Raw genomic sequence first — 16,535 nt, 5'->3', positions numbered from 1 at the left:
ATGAAAGTTCTCCATCCCCACCCCAGACCTACTTGGGCTGAGGTCTACAATCTGAGTTTTTGAAACCCTCCACTATATATAAAATAGATAAACAAGATCCTACTGTATAGCACAGTGAACTCTATCAAATACCTTACAATCACCTACAATGAAAAAGAATATAAAACAAAATATACATGTAACTGAACCACTATGCCGTACACCAGAAACTAACACAACATCATCAACCAACTATACTTCAATAAAAAGGAAAAAAACCCTTCAGATGATTGCGATGCACTCTATAATTTGAGACACATTTCTCCAGGGAGAGGAGGGTAGACTATCCAGATGAGCTGAGAACGTTCTCTGTGGGCGGCAGTCCCATATTTTATTCAAATTTCACACTTCTTTTGCTTTTAAAGGGAAAGCTCAGAAAATATACCCCAGCTTTAGAGAGGAGACCATGAAACTGAGGCCAAGCAGAAAACTGGTTTAAACTCTCCACACCCTGTAAGGCTGACCAGCTGCCTATTTCACAGTTCGGTCGCTAGAATAATTTTCCATTCTGACAGTAGGTCAGGGAGAGTCAGTGGGAGGAGAGCTGGGGGAGCCCCGGCAGGTCCGTGGGAACAGCAGTTGGCAGGGCCTCCAGGCTTGCAGCGGTGAAGGAGAACTTGAAAGTCCCTTGAATTTCACAAGTACCTTAAAAGCATCTGCACTGGGTGGTCCAGGCGAATCCCTGGACCAAGCTGCGGGTGGATGGGGGTCTGCGCACCAGCCCTGACTCCACTGGGCAGTGTCCGTGTTGGGCAGAGATGAGTGCAGAAATTGCTCTGGGTCTCTTACAGCCCCTCTACAGGCAACGAGTAACTACTGCAGGCAACGGAGATCAGAAGCCACGTGGGAAGTGAAAAAAGCACGGGAGGGCCTGACTGTGTGGTCCTGGGGGCAGATGGGGATTGTCAGGCAGGCAGAGGGAAACAGGAGGCAAGAAAAACTGCCTGAAAACACAGGGAGAAATAGTCTTTGCTGATCTGATTAAAGAAGTGAAGATGAAGTTATCCTGGGTTGAGGGTGGGGACTAAACTGAATGACTGGTGTCCCTCTAAGAAGAGGACATGGAGACGTGGAGGGAAGAAGACTGTGGAGATGGAGGCGGAGGTTGTAGCTACGCTGTCACAAGCCAAGGAATGCAGGCACCTCCAGGAGCTGGAAGAAGCGTGGGAGGGTTCTCTGCTGTTGAAAAACTGTGAATCAGACGTGGGACTGCCCATTTATTCTCACTCAAACCATCAAAACCTGATAGGACTTCGTCTATAAAATCCTAATGACCAGGGGGCCCATCTTATGGATAGCCTGACATCGCTGACAGGACAGATGCCATCATTTAAATTCCTCAGGTCCGCAGTGATCACACCTGAACACCTGCATTTTTCCACTAACTCCCGGAAATCATAGTTCACTTCTGGGAGGCGCTCAGCAATCATTCTAATGCATGGGAACAGAAAATCCAACTAAAATTAACATAGGATAAAATGACTTAGTGGAACATGAGAGGAGAGAAGAGAGGACTCAGTGAGGGAAGAAATCAGCTCCTGTTAACTGGACTTGGGGAGTAGACTGTGTCCAGGCACAGATACACGCAGTGCACAGAGGGGGCAGGTCTTGGCCTGCCCCCCCCCCGCCCACACCCACCTTGCTCTCCTCCCACGTGGCCTCAAACCCAGGCCGCCCCTCCTATGCTGTGATCTCACACAGCTCCACTCCCCAGAACTCCAGGTCTGGCAGATGAGAGCCAAGCATATACCCGGCTCCACCTCCTGTTCCATAAAGAACCATGTGCCTGGTCCCTGTGGGACCAGACAGGGACATGTGACATCCCCTGTTCCAGGACACTGGGGGTTGGAATATGCAGATTATCTCACACTGAAGAGCTGAAACCTGCCCTGGTCCTGGGATGGAGTCGGCCTCACACCATCGCTGTAGTCTCTGGGAGGGACCTGTCACTCAGTTAAACCCAGAGTCTGTGGTTAGGGGCCCCAAGGTACAGCTGAGGACTCAACTCACGTTCTGCCCTTCTGTTCTCAGTCACTCTTTGGCCCTCTGTAATCAGCCTTCCTTCTCCACCACTGATAAAACTGCTCCATCAAAAGTGTTCAAGGAAATCCAAAAAAATGCCAGATTTTTCCTAACCTACATCATACTCTTTCCTTCCTGATCTAGTGAAACAGTCTTCCCCTCTGGCTTCTGTAACACGACACCTTTATTCCACCATTTATGTGTTTGGCATAAATGATTAATTAAGACATTTATTGAACAAATGGTTTACAAATAAAATGAACTGTTTATTTACAAGCAATGTTGTGTTTATTGAATAATTACAAATTATGATGTACCCCACACTGTGAGGTGGACAAGTTTTGGTGACTCAGGACCTACTTCAGGCAAAGGCAACAAGTTTGCTGGCAAGTCATTTGCAGCATAAAATATTTCCCAAGAATATGTTCCTTCTTAAGAATTGAAGGTTAAATCTCTTTTTAAAAGTCAACCAGGAAGTTTTTAGGTAACAGATAAGGATGTAACACATAGATTAAGTGCTAATTGAATTACATTAAAATGTCTTATGCCTGATTTAGCATTTGGCACAACAATGATCAAAAAAAAAGGCTGTAACTCATGTCAGAATGAGAAGCAAAAGCAAGCTTAATAAAATAAGATTTTTCTCAAATTAATTTAATATTAAAAAATAATCTCTTTAGAGTAAGTATCATTTCCTCCTTGAGTGTAATTAATGTAAGCAAATATTATACTAAAAACACTAAATAACCCCTCAGACTAGGTTACCTCCATAGGCTTCAATAAAGAAGTCATGATAAACAGAAACTGAGGTGCACAAGGACAGCAAAAATCTTTTTCTTGTCTCATGAAACCCAATCTCTTAACACAAAACCCTTTACTCTTCCCATATTTGTCAAACACAAGAGTTCAACAGAGCACAGTGTTAATATCACAGAGCATCTTGGTCCAGAGCAGGAAGCAGGGTTGACATCCAAAGAGGCAAGTAGAAGGGAGGGCTGTCCCACAGTGAACCCCTTCCCAGGGGCCACACCACTCGGCTTCTTCAGGACGACCTTCTACTTTTCACCTAGTTCTCAAGACATTCTTTTGGGCTCCTGGCTCTCTCCATCTCCCTGGCAAGCCTGTCTGCCCTCAAGGCCACAGCCAGTCTCTCCCTTGCTTTCTTCACTTTCCGAGACTGTCGGCGAATATCTGCATATGTGACTGGATGTCGACACAGGGGCTGCGGGAGGAAAAGATCCAATCCTGGGGCCGTCTCTGACCCGTCTGAAGACTGGACAGTGATGGGCTCAGGGCTGGTGGGCTGAGACCCTGCGCCAGCATTGCCCAGGGATTCACCTGCCACACCCGCTGCGATCATTTGTAAGATACTTGAGGAGCTCTCCAAAGTGCTGAAAGGTTCTCCTTCAGGGTTGCAGGCCTGGAGTCCCTGCAGTCTCCTGTATGCACAGACTTGCTGGGGTTTCTCCAAGGTCTCCTCCCACTTCCTGCACTTGACCACATTGCCAGGATGGGAGGTAACCCTTGTGACCGGGCTCTTGAAAATGCAGCTGGTCAGCCTCATTGGAAACGCAGCTCTGTCCCGTTGTCTCTGCTTGGCCCTGGCTAAATGGACCTTTCTTTTCTTCTCCAACAACTGGGGCATCAGACTTCTTCTGAGCTTCCCCTTTGAAAACAAAGTGAAATGTAAAATTTGAATAAAATTGGGGGTGGAATGACTGCCAGTCAAGGAGAATGTTCTCAGCTCATTGGATAACCACCCTTCTCTCTCCCTGGAGAAATGGGTCTTGAACTGATCTGTGCATCACAGTCATCTGGAGGGCTCTTAAAACTCAGATTTCTGGATCTCAACCCAACTGAGTCCAGGTGGGGACAACAATTTGCATTTCTGTGTTCCCAGCTGATGGTGACACTGCTGGTACAGGCATCACACATTGAGAACTGGGGCATCGAGCAGATATGCACCAAGGACAGAAAGCTCAAGGTCACTCCCCAGCACCAATTCCAGACTCTTGCCCCTCCACCAGCCTCCTCTGAGGATGTTTTCCTCTTCCCATCTCTGTCACTGTCAACCACACACATGCTGGTATCCCTTACCCACCATCATTTGGACAGAGGGATCACAGTATCATTTGTATCCCAAGATATTAAACTTTTCAGTATCTCCCTTTCACTTTGCTTTAAGACACATGATCATTTAGTTTTCATCGTCCTTTAGTGCCTCATCTCCAGCAAAATCATGTACCTCTCAGCCCTTAGACTCACTTTCACACCCAAGTCCCACCTTCACTCAAATATTCTTCTGCTCCTAAAGCAACTTAGAAAATCCATATTCCATCACACAGTTCCATTTAAGCACAAAGAAATCCTCTGTAAACAGTCATTTTTACTCCTCTGACTCCCTTCCTTCCCTGCTCCTCCTCCTCCTCTGTCAGTCTGGGCTCTACCATCTCGCTTAACACAACAACCAATGCTCCTTAGAAGTCGGTCCTGCTCACACATCTGTTCCAGATCTACACCTTCCTCTAGACAGTCCCATCCATCTCCCTGGCTCCAAATATCATCAATGAACTAGAAACGCACACAGAATCAGCACCGACCTGGTTTAATCATAAAATCCAAGTATCCCTCTGCCCACTCACCATATCGTTGATAAAATCAATGACTCAACTCACCAATCAGTAACCAAGTCCCATGTTGAACTGGGTGGTTCCCCAAATCAATCATGCTTGTCTCAGTGTCCCCTAAACTCATTTTTTGGTACTAATACCCCACCTGCCCCTGAATGGCATTCTGGACACCCTACCTCCCCACACTCTTTTTCCAATTAATCATCCATTTGCCTTCCTGAATCCACCTGAAGTTCCTCAAATTTTGAATAATTCTTGCACACCTTTCATTTGACCTAAAAAAATGCCATTTCCACAGAATGACCTTTCCTGATCCAGCATTGAATTAACATTACATTTTCTCTGTGTTAACTTTTTCAATTTTTAATTTGATTTGTAATATTATCTATTTATTTTCTACGTCTTCCTGACTAAGTCGGGTACTTGAGAAGAGAGGACGCATGAGGAACTGAATGTTTACACTGATGCAGTCACATCACTTTCATGGCTGAACGAGCTCAGATATCTTTTCTGAGAGAAGTTATTCAAACTCCAAAAAATACTTTCCAAATTTTTCAAATAAATACACAGAACTACCAATATTAAATGCTTTCATCTCTTTTCTGGTAGACTGCAAGAAATTATTCCTAAGATTTCAAATCCTTCCTCTCTGTAATCCACTCTAAGACTCTTCACAATAATCTATTTAAAATGTAAACCTAATCAGTGCGCCTTCCTTTTAAATCGCACATTTCTGTCTACAGAAGATATTTTATAAAATAGAAAAGCAAAAATCTCATTTTATTACTGTTGTCCTGCTGTTATTAATGCTACCCCTTTTATTACTCAAGATGTTCTAGTTTGGAGGGGAAATCACTTGATCCTCCCATTTATAGATCACCTATCATATATGCCAAGTAGTGCACTAAAACTCCCCACTCAGAATTTAACTTAACAAAGTCATTGCCCCAGACTACTTTACTCTTGATGAGAGAAAAGGGTTATAGACTAAGGAATGTCTAATAGTGTTGGGTATAGTTAAGTGCTATGATAAACAGTAAGGTCAACACAGAGACAGTGACAGAGGGAGATATGGAGGAAGAGAAGGAAGAAGGGAGAAAGAAATTAACTACAATTATTAATGATGACGAGATTGGGGAAAGCCTAACTGGTGACATATTTGAAGCAGAAAACAGAATTTTTATAAAAGAAGAAAAAAAAAAAGACCAAGCACATTGTGGGTAAAGAATTTTCTGTAAAGGAAAATAATTTAAACACCCTAGGACCAAATACTACTCCCACTACACAGTGACTTGGGTTTAAAAAATTTTTATCTACTATCCCAAGAAAGCAGCATATATAAAAATACACAAAATCTTGAATTATTTCTTAACAAATATTAACACCTAGGAAATAACGTGCAATAAGGTTACTTCTTGTTTTAAGAGCCAAAGTCCACTAACTTAAAGAGATTTTACAGAAGGAAAAAAGCATACAACTGGACACTCTTGTCATCAGTTTGGATTCCACACTCACCAGAAGAGGCTGGCTTGGAAAGGTCGATGCAGGTTCCCCCATCTTCCAAGAGTTGTCTTCTGACCCACTCCTGAGATGCAGTCTGTGGTTTGCTGGAAAGTGCATTGACTTCAGCCTCTTATTCCCCTTTTATAGAGGAAGAGGGTAGATAATCCAATCGGTGGATAATCCAGAGGAGACACCCTATCTCAGATCAAAGGGTTTGGAGAGGCTCCTAAATCCTTATACACAAGCACAAAAATATGGGGCTGTTTACACTGTGGCAAGCTGTCCTAGATGAAAAAATGTAATCCATTTGTGAATAGAGGTGCTATTTGCACTTTCTATCAACACTTTACTGTTTCCTTTTTTATTGATGTACAGTAACAATGTGTCAATTTCTGGTGTACAGCACAATGTCCCAATCATGCTTATATTAATGTTTCCTTTTTCACTCAGTATGGATGCCTTCCACAAAAAGTTATAAAAGTTATGCATCTCACAAATTTTGATGTTGTATTTTCATTTTCACTTAGCTCTATTTATTTTTATTTCCTTTGAGAGTTCCTATCAGAACCATGGGTTTTTTTAAAACGTGTACATTTCCAATTGTTTGGTGATTTTCTAAACAAAATTGACTTGAAGGATGGTCAGAGAACATACTCTGTTTGATTTCAATTCTTTTAAATTTGTTGACGTTTATTTCATGACCCAGAACATGGTCTATCTTAGTGAATATTCCATGGTGCTTGATTTGAATGTGTATTCTGGTGTTGTTGGGTGGAGTATCCAATACGTCAACTGTGTCTTATAAACACAGTTGATACTGTTGTTTGATGGACTGTTCACTACTTACCTGTTTTCACACTGTCTAATAGTACTATCAACTGCTGAGGGAGATGTTGAGAGGGGCGTGGAAGTTCCCAACTATAATTTTGGATTTGTCAATTTCTCCTTTCAGTAATATCAGTTTTTAATACATATATATTGATGCTCTGTTGTAATTACTGTCTTCTTGGTGGATTGACCCATTTTTCCATGATATAACATCCCACTTTGTCACTTGTAATTTTCTTTGAGCTGAAATTCACTTTATCTTACAACAGTATAGGCATTTGGCTTTTTTTTAATTAATGTTTGCACTGTGTAAGCTTCCCTCCGACGTTCTGTGTAGAACTGAGCCCCAGCCCGTCGCACATGCCAGTCTAGCCTTATCCTTACCACGTGTTCGCCCAGCAAACTCGCTACCCGCTCACAGCCCCGCCCCCGGAGAGCCACGCCCCCCGCTCCAGGGGCCGCCCCCGGGCCGGTCCCCGCCCACGACCCCCGCTTCCCAGGCAGATGCTGGTCCCCATTCCCAGGCAGATCCGGCCCCCGCCCAAGTTTGCACAAAGTAAGCAAACGAAAAGCCCTCGGCCGGAGGCTGGGGTGCGCGGCCGCTGCCCCCGCCGGCAGACTCAGGTGGGACAGCCCGAAGGCCCCCATCTCCGCCCGGCAGCCCGAGACCGGAAGCGGAAGTGCGTGGGGCGGGGGCGGGGTGGGGCGGAGTCTTGCCTACGGCGGGGAGTCCAGGCCGGTCAGCACGCCAGGGCGGAAGCTCGCGTGACGCGAGACTCGGTGAGCGGCGGGAGGGCAGGGGCTCGGGGGAGTCCGGGGCGGGCGTGGACGGCGGGCAGTCCCTAGTCACGCGCTCCCGCGTCCCATCGTCCCTCTCGGGAGCCCCTTTTCCTCCCCAGGGGCTTCGCATCGCTTCCTCGGCCTGGGAAGCTGCTGTTTTCACGCTGCCCCCTCCTCAGAGTCCCCCGCATCACTCTCACCTGGGGGCCACCCTTCCCGCAACCCCAGGGTGCTTTTGGCCACGTCCGAAGATGCTCTAGGTTGTCACCACCTGGGAGGGAGAGAGGTGTGCTGGCACCTGGGGGTGGTGGCCAGGGACGCTGTTCAACCTCCTGTAATGTACAGGACGGCCCGCATGACAAGGAACTTTCCAGCCTCGAATGTCAGCAGTGCTCCGGTTGGGAAACCCTGCTCAAGGGCCTTAAAATCTCTAAAGTTTTGAATGAACTGTGGAAATCGTCTACAATTCAGCTGTCACTTGTAGGGCCCGTAAGTGACAAGTTGTTTTTAAAGTGTCTCGAGTCGCGGTAAAATCTCTGTCCAGCCAAATGAGCTGAGCTAATCAAATGCACACAGTGTGAAGCTTTTTGTCCCATTTGGGGAGCAGATGGCTGGATAGGATTCAGCAAAAGCTAGCCACGGCCAACAGTTAAATCAGTAAACACACACACACGAAAGGTGAATGGGGTGTTTTTTCTATCCAGTAACTGTATTACATCCTATTGAAAGCCTCAGTAGCAATATTTGTACTTTTTTCCCCCCACAGACAAGAAAAGCATCTCTGGAGCTCAAGTTTCCGTTGTAAACGGCCTCAAGGTCCACATGTCTTGGGTGATCTGTGGATTTCTGTGTGACCAGGTGAGTAGTGTATGGAACTTGTAAGATCAGATTCCAGCAGCTTCAGCTGTGCGGAACTGTTCAGGGGCCTTACCGTGCTCAGGTTGAAAACACAAGGAGTCGCTAAGAGTCTGGGGCTAAAAATTAAATTACTCAATGTCCTTATAAAATATTCAAATGTTTAAAATTTTGATTAAAACTTTTCTTTGCAGTTGGTTCAAAACTAAGATGATATAAAAGGTTTACCTTACAAAGTCTTGCCCTCACCTGTTCGTGCATTCTGTTCTTAGCCACCTCTGGGTAATTACTTTTATTGGCTTACCATGCATTTTTAACCTATTACAGGTTTTCTTTAAGTAAACACAGGCAAGCAAATATATTATCATTTCCGCTTTACTTACACAAAACATTGTGGAACTGTATGCATTTTTCCTTGCCTTGCCTTTCTTTTTTTTTTTTTTTTTTTTTGGCTTAACATATACTGAAGATTTTTCCATTGTTAGTGCATAGAGTACTTTGCTCTTTTTAACTGTGAATAGTGTTAGAAACCAAAATCTAGACACTGGGTGTGCTAAGTGCATCTGGAGTATCATGGCTTTTAGGACCTTTCACTGGATATAGCTAGGAAATACACATTTTTTAAACCATAAGTTTAGTGTATTTCTTATTCAAATTTAACTTTACAGTGGCTTTTTTCCTTACCTTCTTTGATTTCATATTAATCTCTTATGTGTTATATTAAAAATGTTGGTTCCTGATAACACTGATCTGTTTACTTGATGGTGTTCTCCATCAGTGTATGTAACAAGCGACTCTCCGAAGCTTTGCTGTTCTTTCCTTGCAGTCTCGCTTCTGGAAATATGCTCTGAATGTAAACCTCCCAAAATACGAAACAACATATACACGCGAGGTTATGCATGGGAGGATTATTTCCAACAGCAAAAGATGAGAAACAACTCAAATGTCCATCAATAGGAAACTGGCAGAATTGGCAATATACTTTGTTTTAACGTCATACGAAAGCATTTTTTTCCGAACTGTGTTGTGATCATGTTTCCAAGTTGATGTGCAGTTAGGCTCATTTGGTTATTTGTTTTCAGTGTGAAGGATTGCAGTTGTGTTTTTAAAATATGGTTCCAAAGTCAAAACTCTATAAAAAGTCATGTTCAGGGGAATCTAAATTCAACTCCCGTCACCTCAGTTATTCTTCTGCCCTTATTGGTTACCATTTACATTCATTTGTTTTATCCTCTCCGCATTTCTTGATCTGGTAGATAAGAAATAGCATCAGTGTGGTTGCAATGTGCATCTCTTGTTTCTGTGAATAAGATCTCAGTGATTCCACCAAAGGCATTGTCCTTGAAATGTTAGTGGTAGAAACCAGAATGTGCCGTGTAGAGTGAGCGGGAGGGGAGAAAATGAGACAGAGTGAAAAAACTGGCTGTGATGAGGGAGGGAGACTGGGTGATAAATGGGAAGAAAGCTGTGCTCTTGGGGTAGATTTATTTCACTGCTGAAAATACTACATTGGGTTTAAATGGTGTGAGGAGGTCTGGTGGAGTGGGAGAGCTTGAAGAGAGGGGGGACTAGACATAACTGATAGTGTACAGCTCCTAAATGTGGGCGGGATGGAACACAGAGCAGAGCTGCAGAGCCTGGCCCAGGACCTCATGCTTGCTAAGCACGCGTTCCGCCACTGAGCTATACCCCTACCCCCCTGATTTATTCATTATTTAATCACTGCATAAAAAATTATCCCAAACCTTCGTCCCTCAAAACAACAAAAATCACATATCATCGCTCACAGTTTGTGTAGTTCAGAAATTCAGGAGCAGCTTAGCTAGAAGGTTCTGGCACCCTGGAGAAAAACCTTAAGAAGGTAACCAGTGTTTTCATGTCTTCTGCACTAGATGTATCCTCAAAAGGCACAAGAGTTCAGACTGGGGAGAGTCATTATGAATGAGATCAGTGTGGCCAGGCCTTCGGCATGAGCTCCTCCCTCACTGTGCACAACAGAATTCATACAGGGGAGAAGCCTTACGAGTGCAGTGCTTGTGGGAAAACCTTTCGGAAGAGCTCGCATCTGACACAACACATGAGAACTCATACTGGAGAGAAACCTGTGAGTGTAACAATTGTGGGAAACCCTTCAGCAGTAGCTTTCCTCTTACAGTGCACGAGAGAATACACAGTGCAAGAAACTCTATGGACGTAGTAACTGTGGGAAAACCTTTAATAGTCTGTCATCTGGGAAGAAACACGTGAGAGCTCCCACTGGAGCAAAGCCCTGTGAGTGTAATCGTTGTGGAAGGGCTTTCAGTAGTGACTCTTACCTGTCTGTGCGCAAGGAAATCCATAATAGGTAGATACGCCTGCAGTAACTCTAGGGGAGCGTTTGCTGACTTCTCATCCCTCAGACACCTTGGGAACTCTCACTGGATGTGTAAATTGTCTGTTGTGTAACAAATTGGCCTCAACACTTAGTGGTTTAAAAACAGCAGGCATTTATTTATTATGTCAGGAGTTCAGAAGCATTTTGGCTACGTAGTTCTAGCTCAGGCTCTCATGAGGTTGCAGTCAAGGTGCCACCTAGAACTGTGCTCGTCAGAAGTCTTTAGGACTGAAGGGTCCCCTTTGAAGACAGCTTACCTCACATGCCTGGCCACCTAGAGCCAGTGGTTGGCGTGGGGCCTGCAGTTCATCACCACGCAGGCCTCTCCACAGTGCCGAGGGTCTTTACAGTATGGCGGCAGGTAAATGATCCAGAAGAGGTGATGCAGAAGCCGTGATGTCTTTTATGACCTAACCTCAGAAGGATATATTCTTTCTTCATCTGTACGGTGTTGGCCACCCAGAAAGATCCTGACTCAGTGTGGGAGGGGCCCACACAAGGTATGAATACTAGTAGGCAGAGATCACTGGGAACCATCTTGGAGGCTGGTCATGACTCAGTGAAGAAAAGCTATCTTCAGACCTTCACCCTCCCAATTTAATCAGTGTGGGGTGGCATTCTGTAACCCACATGTTAACTTACTCTGGAGAGAAACCTTACAAATGCAGTCTATGTGGTGAAACCTTCAACTCAACTCAGAATGTTTTTGTGCACACAGGCAAAAACTTGCCTACTGGGGAGAAACAGGAGGAAAGCAGTTCTGTGATATCTCTGGTGAATCAGAACAGTTCACACCAAGAGAAAACCCTGCAACTGCCATCAGAATGGAAAACCCTTGAGAGCACGCTCACCCCTTAAGCCCTGTGTGAGAAGTCACACTGCGTAAGGAACGTGGGATGGAAACCAACTGGCCCTGAGCCTGGGGCGGTTGATGGACTGCATCAGTGGGCTTATCTGTCGTGATACAAATATTCCCCAGTGAACCATGGTGATCGCTGTGCATTTCTGTGAATCTGCTGAAAGCCACTGAATTGTGCACTTTAAATGGGTGAATTTATGTGGTCGTGTTACCAAATCCAGACTCGCTCTGCTCACCGCGTGACAGGCCAATAAATTGGGAGATGAGGTGTTGGGGCAAGGGATAATGACTTTATTTGGAAAGCAGGCCGACTAAAAAGATGGCAGACTAAGGTCCTGGAGTACCATCTTCCCCAAGTCAGAATTCAGGCTCTTTTTATACTAAAGAGGGGAGACACTGTGGTTGTTGCAAGCTTCTTGGTGTTGGAATCCTTTGTTCTTACAGCTGTTCATGTGGGTCAGGTCATGGTGTCCCTGTAAACTTCCAACAAAACGTGTTATTTTTTATTCTGCAACTTGTTATCTTTGTGTGAATGGAAAAATCTTAATACCCTTAAAGGTAGAGCCTTGAGAATGGGCCGAAGGAACAGATCTAATATGGAGTCAGATTTTTCTTTTCTATTACAGTATGACATTTGAATTATATCTCTTAAAGTTATTTGAAAATTTTAAAGAAATGAAGGAGATAAATGGACCAGAAAAATACACATTTGCTAGGGCAGGTTTTACTCTTCAAGCAGGAAGGTTGTGGGTGCAAAGATGCTCAGATCCACCCTAATTCTCAAGTGGAGAATTGTCCCATGAACCACTCGGTGGCTTCCAGGAAATAGGTCTCTGGCTCCTGGACGTTGAGAGAATGGTTGTGACATTGGCACTGAAAGGAAAAGAACAGTTAGAAGGGATAGGACTTGCAGGGGACCTGAGCTGTCCCTTGTAGGAAACTGACTGATGGGTTGGAGGCCCTGTCTGGAATCAGTAGGGGCCAGCAGGCAGCCAAGCCATCCTCTGGCTAGCTTTAATTACAAAAGAAAGATTCTGAAATCGCACTAGCTTCACAAGCCCAGCCCTTGAGGTCAGTACCCACCCTTGTTGGAATGACAAACGGCATTTAGCCACCTGCGAGTGACCAGTGATAGGTCAGACATGCCCTTAGATGTCCAGGGCTACACTGAGGGCCTCCGTGCTAGGCATTGGGAGTGTCACCAGTCACGAGTCCTTCCTGTGCCTGTAAAAGATGATCCGACCCAGCCACCCCCACCCCCTGCAATGGATGTGGCCACGTGACTTACTCTAGCCAGTGAAATCTGAGCAGAAGGCTGGGCAAGTCTCCAGTTTTTCTTCTCTTACTGGCACAATCCTGGCCTCAGAGACCCCAGGCTGGGATCTCTGACGCCGAATCACAAGGGAGAATACTAAGCATCTGCAGCCATTTCCAGCAGTTCGGTGGGGCATCTGAGGATGCTCTCAGTTTGAGGACAAACTGGGATGTGGCACTGATACGCTAAATGGTCGGCAGACAGGAAGGGAATCTCCAGTTCCTCACAGAACTGATGGATGGCATTTTTGGAGGGAGACCAATGACTGTACCTGGGTGATGCCCAGGTATTTGTTTTTGTTACTGACCAGGGTTCTTGGTCTCCTTAATCAATGGAAATTGTTGAGAGAGGTCAGACGAGAAATTCAGGCAAGGCTTTGTTGGGACTCAGCGCAAGGGAGCGAAAACAAGTTACAGGCTCCCTTGCTTGCTCCCTGGGGGTGGGTAGTGAGCTGGTCCCTGAAATGAGGTGAGGATGGGAGCAGATCGGTGGGTGAGGCTGGAGGGGCGGCTTAGATGATCTGCCCACCCCCTTGGTGGTGCTGTGTGCAGGGATCACGTGCAGGACCTTGCTTTTGCTCCTGACACCTCTGAAGTGACAGTTGGGTTTTTGATCTTTTTGTATCTTGTTGTTCATAACTTGCTCCAGCTGCACACAGTTGTTTTTAGTCCCTTGTAGTTTCTTTGTATTCTGTTGCTCGAGGAGACGTTTGTCCAGGTGCAAGCATTGCAGCAAAAGGCCCCAGGTCCCAGCCTGTCTCATTTTCAGCAGGTCTGGTAAGGTGGAGACAACTGCCTTTGAGAGACGAGTGTGTTACTCACAGTGCCCAAGAGGATGGGGCAGTCCGTGCCACACAGGGCAGCACAGGGAGGTACCTGGGGGGGTCAGGCGGCAGGAGGAGTGGCAGGAAGCATGGGCAATGAGCCTTTATTGTGGTCTCCATGGGAAAGGCAAGGCAGGGTAAGCAATATTAGGACTGGCTAGTTTGAATAATTTCTGGGAGCTCTGGGCTGTAGGGATGGTCCCTTGCTCTCTGATACCGGCCCTGGGGTGATTGAGAGCAGGGAGAATGTTAACTCATGTGAGAGTCAAAAGAGGTGGGTGGGGGTATGGACCCTGGATTGGTGGGTTTGTATATGAGAGGCGCACTCCCAGGAAGGTTTGTCCGGCGTCTACGAATTGGCCAGCCCTGGGAGGGCCGCCTCTTCTAGATCAGCAAGATATCAACGCATCCTAAAGTACAGGAAAATTTTAAAACGTGCTCAGTACGTGCAGACCCTAAATACATCTCTTCAGAGCCTCTGGGCCTTACCCCTGTCGCTTGTTCCAGCTGCCCCTACAGTAACCATTCCTTCAAGAGTCAAGCTAACAGACCTGAGTTAAACATGCATTAAAAAAAACTGAGGGGGTTCATATAAAAGAAGAGCACCCTGCAATCTGTCTTTCTAAGAGAATGTGAAGGAAGTCCAGAGGTAGACATTCCAAAATGGAACATGCTCTTTAAATATACAGCCCCTCTGTCTGCTCATTCCCCGACTTCTCCACGAGCCTGGACCCTGGACTGCACAGGACGCGGAGTGGAGCTGGAGGCAGCCTGCAAATTCCGCGCAGCTTGGGAAGAAGGAGTGTTGTTGTAAGCTGCTGAGGCCAAGCCTGGGGCCAGAAGTGAGCCGGGAAAATGACCATCTTGCCCCTCGTTCTCCTCCCTCCCCCACCCCCCGCCAGGTCTCCACCCTGCTGATGAGGAGGAATGTCATTGTCAGAACCCACCAAAGCCAGAGGGCAAGGGTCCCTGTTGCATCCACCGTAGATCAGCCTCTTGGGGGCAGAGAACAGGGTGAAGCAGCATGGGGAGGGACAGACAGAAGCCATCGGCTCGGCATTTGATCAAAATGCAAACTCCCTTCTGAAAAAGAGTGAATAAACTAGGAATGTGCACTGCTTCCCCAGTGCGATAGAAAACCTATAAACTCCCACTTCGTAGCCAGGCGCTGTGCGAAGGGCTGTCAGGTGTTAACTCACTCACCCTTCACAGCATCTCTATGAAGAAGATACTGTTATCTCCATTTATGCTCATCACGGAAGTGCACTGCTCAGATCTCACCTGATGGGGTGAGGGGAGGGTACCGCAAACTGACCACCGCCAGCTGCCGCATCTTCAGACCTGCTGGAGGTTCACACCAAAGCCACGTTGTCCCTGGGCTGCTCCCAACCAATGCCTGAGCTTGAGGGACGGGAGTACCAGAGCCAGGTCATTTCTCACCAAGGCAGGGCTCCTCTCACAAGCATTCTGTGCTCTGGGGCGCTCCTGTCGGCTTTATGGAGACTTTCTCAGAACTGTCCTGAGAGCTACTCCTGCTCCTTCCCCTTTTATCCACACATCTGATTCTGTTTTAGTGTCTGCTTTTCAAAGAACCTGAGTTACGGCGCTATTTTTCAGATGAGAAAACTGACATGAAGGCACAGAGAGGTTAAGTGACTTACTCAAGGTCACACAGCTCCTAAGAGATTAAAAAGCTGACAGTCTCACTCCAGAATCTGTACTCTTAACCATTCCACTGTGAGAGAGAGAGAACCCAAACACCATCTGAAATATTCCTCCTCATCTTGATTTTGTAACCCCGCTGGCCCATCTGAATTATGATTTTCTGCTACTTTGATCCATTTTTCCAAAGGCTGACAACAAAAACATCTCTGGAGTGTCCTTTTTAATTCCAGAATAGTCCCTGAAGATGGCAGTGTTTCATCAACAAACCGAGCTGTTCCTAGAACCAAGGATCACAACCAGCGAGGCAGTACGTTGTTTCATAACCTGCAGATCTTGATTCCACGTAGTGTACACGTTGGTTAACTAGCCCACAGAGGAGTTTCAACATATGTAGCAACTAATCAGAGGACCCAAACCCAGAGCTACAAAGCACCAAATAAAATTCCCACCCCCCAACCCCGCGTCACTCCGTGCGCTGGAACACGCACTGACTTCTACAGAACAGCGGCAGCAGAGCAGGAGCAGGAGATGGAAATGCTCCATACAGGCATCAGTGTGAGGGAGGTGAAGTCCCATTTTGGTAACAGGTGGTCCTAATGGACACGGGGAGGCTGAAAAAGAATCTGGGATCCTAGGATGTGGTGTCAGTGAGCCCTGAAAACTGGTCATAGCGTATGGGAAGCATCTGCAGTTCGGGTTCATTTCATTGCTCGCAACCCAGATAACGAAGCAAGAACAGTTAATGACCACAGTGAACTGTATGTTGGCGCTGGCCAGCAGGGTCGTCTGTTCATCTCCTCGTGACTTCAAGCTCTTATCCAAATGGCTCCCCTGGGACAGGG

At 46.1% G+C, this 16,535-nt stretch overlaps 1 protein-coding gene and 1 long non-coding RNA gene across 2 annotated transcripts; one reads left to right on the top strand and one right to left on the bottom strand.

Moving 5' to 3' along the window:
• Positions 1-3,127: 3,127 nt before the first annotated feature.
• On the bottom strand, positions 3,128-6,248 carry LOC102528370 (methyl-CpG-binding domain protein 3-like 2B). Its single transcript, XM_006206524.3, has 2 exons — positions 6,207-6,248; positions 3,128-3,727 (listed from the first exon to the last, which is right to left on the bottom strand). Exons 1-2 carry the CDS (start codon positions 6,246-6,248, stop codon positions 3,128-3,130), a joined length of 642 nt encoding a protein of 213 aa, XP_006206586.3.
• Positions 6,249-7,726: 1,478 nt separating this feature from the next.
• LOC140688474 (uncharacterized) lies at positions 7,727-10,918 on the top strand. Its single transcript, XR_012063205.1, has 3 exons — positions 7,727-7,802; positions 8,569-8,660; positions 10,550-10,918. It is a non-coding gene; the product is annotated as an uncharacterized lncRNA (long non-coding RNA).
• The last annotated feature ends 5,617 nt before the right edge of the window (positions 10,919-16,535 follow it).

Source organism: Vicugna pacos, chromosome 22, assembly GCF_048564905.1.
Source record: "Vicugna pacos chromosome 22, VicPac4, whole genome shotgun sequence".
Taxonomy (NCBI): Eukaryota; Metazoa; Chordata; class Mammalia; order Artiodactyla; family Camelidae; genus Vicugna; species Vicugna pacos.
Note: the sequence above shows the minus strand (reverse complement) of the source record. Positions and strands in the feature narration are given on the sequence as shown.